The 6,000-nt window shown below is 31.0% G+C and overlaps 1 protein-coding gene across 4 annotated transcripts in view; it reads left to right on the top strand.

The window, feature by feature from the left end:
* LOC118199446 (alpha-tocopherol transfer protein-like) overlaps positions 1 to 5,405 on the top strand; it is a 165,579-nt gene extending 160,174 nt beyond the window's left edge. For all 4 annotated transcript variants that reach the window (XM_085826966.1, XM_085826967.1, XM_085826965.1 and 1 more), the window contains exon 6: positions 108 to 5,405. In XM_085826966.1, coding sequence (XP_085683092.1) covers positions 108 to 335 — 228 coding nt within the window. In that variant the 3' untranslated portion in view covers positions 336 to 5,405. The remainder of the gene's footprint in view (positions 1 to 107) is intronic.
* Positions 5,406 to 6,000: the final 595 nt, after the last annotated feature.

The raw sequence follows: 6,000 nt of genomic DNA on the forward strand, positions 1-6,000 counted from the left end.
TACGTTAATATAGCCAGAAATAACGGAATTGTTTGAGTCTGAACACTTAAACATGTTACCATATTTGTTTGATATATGTTTAATGTTTGGCATTTCTTTGACCATAGGTTTATTTCCATGGCAGCAACTTGAATGAACTCCACAAACACGTTCCTCGGGATCTACTCCCAGAAGAATTGGGTGGAAATATGGGCCCTATGGACAACAGAGAATTTCGAGCCCAAATCCTCAATAGAGAATCCCACTTTGAGAAGATCAATAAATATGGATATCAAGAAAAGAAAGCACATTTTCTCCGGAAAAAAAGTTCAAGGACAATGGGGCTTTATCTGTAGACACTGCGAAGATCAGTTAATGCAAAAAAGAAAAAACAAAAAGGGGACATCCAGACTGTCGCAGAAACGATTGTTTCAGTCTACTTGGGGAGATATTCGAAATTCAAAAGACGTCATTTTTTAACATCTCTAAAAAACGCTGAAAAGCTTGTGATATTTTAAGTGGAAAACCTTTTGAAAGTTTATATCAATTACTCATATCAATTTTTGACTTCTTTTGTTAATTGAATGTAAAAAAATTCTGCTTTCATATTTCTTTTCAATGTCTAAAGACGGGCTTTGCTTCAACAACTCGATAGTGAAGGGTTCACTGATGTAAAGGAAACTAAATAACAATACCCAGCTCCTTTTATTACAGGACAGTATGGAGGAATCACAAGAAAAGTGTTCACTTGAATTTGGTACTGTGGGAATTTGCATTGATAGACAACAGAAAGAAACATTTTGATCAAGGAATTGACAAGCAAACTGGCGCTCTATTTCACCTATGTTATTAGATAAATTTCTAATAGATGAGATAATATTATAGATAGATAGATGAGAATAGATGAGATAATATTATAGATAATATTATAGTTAATAGATGAGATAATATGTTATTAGATTCCTTCCTATGTTATTAGATAAATATATTATTAGATAAATAAATTTTATCTAATAACATATTCCTATGTTATCGTATCTTATCCTATGTTATTAGATAAATAAATTTTTATTTATTTAATAACATAGAAGTTTGTAATAAATAGCAAAAAGTGCAAGCGCCTGTTAAACGAATTGATGAAAAAAAATAAAAAAATTCTAATATTAAATTTTATTAAATTTCTATATTTCGGCAAATTATAGAAGTGTTAAAATTTACGTTTCGCTCTGCCAAAAAAGAGAGGTATTTCTCCCCCCCCCGAAAAAAAGGGGGGGAAGTTCTATATCTCCCGTCGTACTGGACCGATTGACAAAATTCAGCTTGCGTTTCTCATGTCTCGAAAGGCCGACTTCGGATATATATTAGATTTATATATAGCATTGTTCTAACATAATATTTTGACACTAAATCAGACGATATACAATGTTTCTCCATATTTCAATTATACGAATGAAATTATACCTAAATGTGTAATTCTGAAAAATTTGATCAGAAACTTATCGCGAAATTTAAAAATTTATCTTCGCGCATTTTTTTCAGTTTGCGCCAAGAATAATTTATTTGGCGAAACTTTTAATATATAGTAACCTATTTTTCTTTCCCTTTCATTTTGCACGATAGGAAAAAATAAGGGCCATCGTTCATTCTTTTCAAAAAATTTTAACGAAGGGCGTCACCGCATTTGGCCTTATTATCGCTTATATGGTAAATTTCAAAAGGCACTAATATATAAATTCACGTATATCGTGGGGAATTTGATTTAAAATCTCTAATTCTTTTAAGAAGTGCCTAGAAATACGTTTACTTTAAGGTGATATTAAAAATTTTATAGGTTATATTTCAAAACGTTTTCGAAAAATCTATAAAATTTTCTAAAAAGTAAAAATTGAAAAAATAAATAAAAAATACTTTAGTAATCAAGTAAGTTTAATTAAAAAAAGAGATATTAATAAATATATACCGAATTGAATTAACACTGAGGGACTAAAATTTTGATAGCGAATATTTTAACAACTACACGTGCGATTTTTACAAAATTTGGCAATTTGGCGTAAAGTAGGTCGTAGAATCGAAATATGGAAAAACATGATTATGTTGTTTCAGAAAATGCCCGGTTTTGTGTTTCAAAATACTTGTATTAGCCATTTGCCATATATAAACCTCATATATATACGAAGTTGTGCTTTCGAGACATGAGAACCGTGAGTTAAATTTCGTCAATTGGCCCAGTATATCGGAAGATATAGAACTGTCCTTTTTTCATCCCCCTTCCCCCCTTTTTTGTGCAGAGTGTATGTTATACCTCATGATATCAATGTTCTGTTCCATTTTACATGAATAACGAGATTATCACAATGAAAGGAATGACATGAACATTTATGTTTTCCAAGCAGATAAATGTATATTTATTCCATAGGCTAACACACTGTACTGTATAAAGCAACAAGACATTTTTTATTTATTATCATTTGTGTATTCGTTGAAGCACAATTTGATGTCCTTCAGGAAGGTTTTCCTTACGTTTACAACTTTGCAATCTACGAATGGTACATTTGAATCCTTGAATCACACGATTTTTTCGCTTCTTCGCAGTGATTTTGTCATTTGAATCAGTAAATTCCTAAGCCAAAGCATTTTTAAACGTTTTAATTCTGGAAGATTTATTTGTTTTCTTGGCTCCAAATAGACGCATTCATTGGAAACTAATAAATAGACAAAAATAGTCAAATGTTACCAAGTACTGCATCACCATTACTTCAAGACGGCCTAGAGAGTTACATTGAAAGTAGTGCTGAAGTAATTTTATGGAAGTTTAACTATTAAAAAAAAATTTCCAAACATAGTTTCGCGTACTATATTTAATATTTATCTACACTAACACTCGAAATACTCTTTGTCTCCATACTTGCTTTAATTTAAAATGATTCTAAGAAAATCATTATGAATTTGAATTGTTGCTCAAATATATACTTAATCAAATTATATTCAGGATAGGAACCTCAATATTGAAAAGTTAGAAATACGCCCTCTTTTTTTAAATGTCATTTTCCTAATAAAAATATGTGTTTTAAAAATTGCGCTCTAAAATTTTTGTTTCATTGAACACAATTTCAAATTTAGCATTCATTTCAAAAGTTTTAATTAGAAGTATTTATTATTTCGTTATTATTCGTATTCTTGAAAAACTTTCAAGATTTGTACAGTCAAAAGTCGTTAATCCGGACTCGTCGGGACTTCGGCGATTCCGGATTATCGATTTTTCCGGATTATAGATCATCAGTTTAAATCTGGTAAGATGGCACGTAGAAATTACAAAATTAAAAATATGAAACCGTAATTTATGAAATAAAGAACAATTATGATCTAAAGGGTATCAAAATTTACAAAAAGAAAAAGCTTAATATTTATTTGTTTACTTTATTAAACATTTCCTTCAATGTAAGTTGCTTCGTTTCATGTGATAATACTTTCTCTTTAATTCTATTAAACAGACATAATTTCTTGTTTAGTTACAAAGTTCCGCTGTTCAAGTCCTATAATTGATGTGTTGAGAATGCCGACTAATTTGTCAATCGAAATGTTTTCGTTTTCAATAACCTCTGGGTCACTTTCTTCACTATCGGAAGCGAATTATAATGATGAGGAACTTGATTTAAATCATATCAAAGACGGAGTACATCGAGATGAAATACTACACTTAGTACGGGATTATAAACCAAATAAAATAAAAACATCTGTCCTGAAGATAAGGATAGTGCTGACAGATCAACTTCCAATCCGTGGCGTGAAATTGATAAACAGATTTCGGATTTCAAAACATACTTTCGCTTTGTAGATACAAATTACATATTAGTAAATATATATCGGAAATTCTATTTGACATAATCTTTCTAATCTATCATAATCTAATAATGACGTTTCTGCCCCCCCCTCTGCCGCAGAGCAGCGTGAAATTGATAAACAGATTTCGGATTTCAAAACATACTTTCGCTTTGTAGTAAATATATATCGGAAATTCTATTTGACATAATCGAAAGTTCAAGCTTACTTTTATAAAATTGCTCTAACAGTCTGCAAAAAATAATAAGCCGGATCGAATTGGAAAATTAAGGAACAACGCAATCTGCAACATTAACTGAATTAGATAACTTTAGCTTAGCGTATAACTCCGTTACACATTAAACGCCCATGCGCACAAACATATTCGCAGCCGTAAGGGTCTTACGCGCTCTCGTAAACGCCTGTGCGCATGCGTGAACGCGACGCATGCGCAGAAAGTTTGTAGCTTTGAGGTCCGGATTATAGATCATTCCGGATGATGGGTGTCCGAATTAACGACTTTTGACTGTATTCGAGAAAATGTAAGATTCGTCCAGTCTGTTGTTTTGCTATTCTCATATCTGGTTTTGTTGCAGTATTATTATGTATAAAATATGTAACATATTGAAAAATAATAGCTTTTAAGCTGTTAAGCTTATTTATTGAAAATTACATTAAATTAGGTAAGCATGTATGGTTTTCATTATCATCATTTTCTTTACAATCGACTAATTTTTAACACGCTTTTAATTTTGTTTAGTATTAGTACTTCTTACCTCCTTGCCCTAAATTTTCACAAAGAGCTGTATCTCACAAAAGTCAGGTATTTTATCGAAACTAAGTTCAGTAGGCCTAGGAAAGCAAGCTAGAATCTTTAAAGAAAGTTTAGAACAAACATCATTCAAGTATCAAAGTTTAATCTGTTAACTTTGATTAAAAAAATGAATGAAGTTAGAGATGTTGTTCAAGTTCATATGATATTCTAATCTTTATTAAGAGCCTTTAATTTATCTAATATTCTGTTAAAACCCTTTCCAAACATTTTAGTAGCGTTATATTTAAATATTAGCCCTTTTCTTGTTATTAAAGGGACATATTTTCATGTACAATGGAACTTCTATCAATGGACACTCCATTTTAGCGAACACCCCTTTCACTCCCCCACATTCTTGAACTCTCAAGCCCTCGAAGCAGAAGACCAGTTCACTCTCATTTAGCGGGCACTCACTGGACAAGGAACAAAAGTCTTGATCCTATGAATACTCATTAATGATCGGTTCGAATCTTGCTTATTTTTATCATAAATTTGTATTTATATACAACATATGTATCGATTTTATGGCTGCCTGATATATCCTTTTTAAAAGAATTGATACCTTGATGTGAATTTCATCCCTTCTGATCATAGCACTAGCCAGGAGTAAAAGAAATTATAATAACTATGCGTGAGAATAGAAATTCACTATATACTTAAATAAAACATGTTACAAACTGACATCTGAAAAGTAAAATTCAAATCACAAATTGTGTAAAGTGCTTTTGTTGTCATGAGTTATTATCATGTACTCATCAGTTCATTTGAATAATAAATTTTTTATGTATACTTCCTTTTATGTTGTGTCTCTCTCTCCATATATATTTTCATTTCCCTTACATTGGTCATTATCTGTTCTTAAGCTGAAAACTAACTATTTTAATACAGTGATTTCAGAATGGCGAATTATTTGACACAGGCGTCAGCTACAGGTTTGAGGAGATTTCATCTTTTTTAATAACTACACCAGATAAACAAAATATGTACAGTTTACTGAAATAAATAAATCTTGTACAACAAGGTAAACATCTGTAAGTAGCTCAAAGAAAATAAATATAAAAAGCAAAATCTCATTGCATCAGAAAATTACGGCAGAAATTATTCACAATGTAGGAATTAGGTGGCAAAACTTTGCGTAATCGAAAGACTTAATAACTGAATTGAGTGGCTCACATCTTGAACGCAGCCGATATGAATAGTTTATAAATAAAGTTCCCAAGAAGTTCTGAAATCTTCTAGAAAAATCATCTAAGCTATGTGCTTTATATGATTTTCATTGACATTGATGACCATGTGCTTTCTGGGAATTTCTAGAATATCATCAACTTTGCAAAAAGTCGCAAAATGTCTAAAATTTCTCTAGCAAAATCTGTCGCCAAGAAACTTTA

This window comes from Stegodyphus dumicola, chromosome 11 (genome assembly GCF_044657685.1).
Source record: "Stegodyphus dumicola isolate Sdum_Otavi_A_Nest chromosome 11, ASM4465768v1".
Lineage (NCBI taxonomy): Eukaryota > Metazoa > Arthropoda > Arachnida > Araneae > Eresidae > Stegodyphus > Stegodyphus dumicola.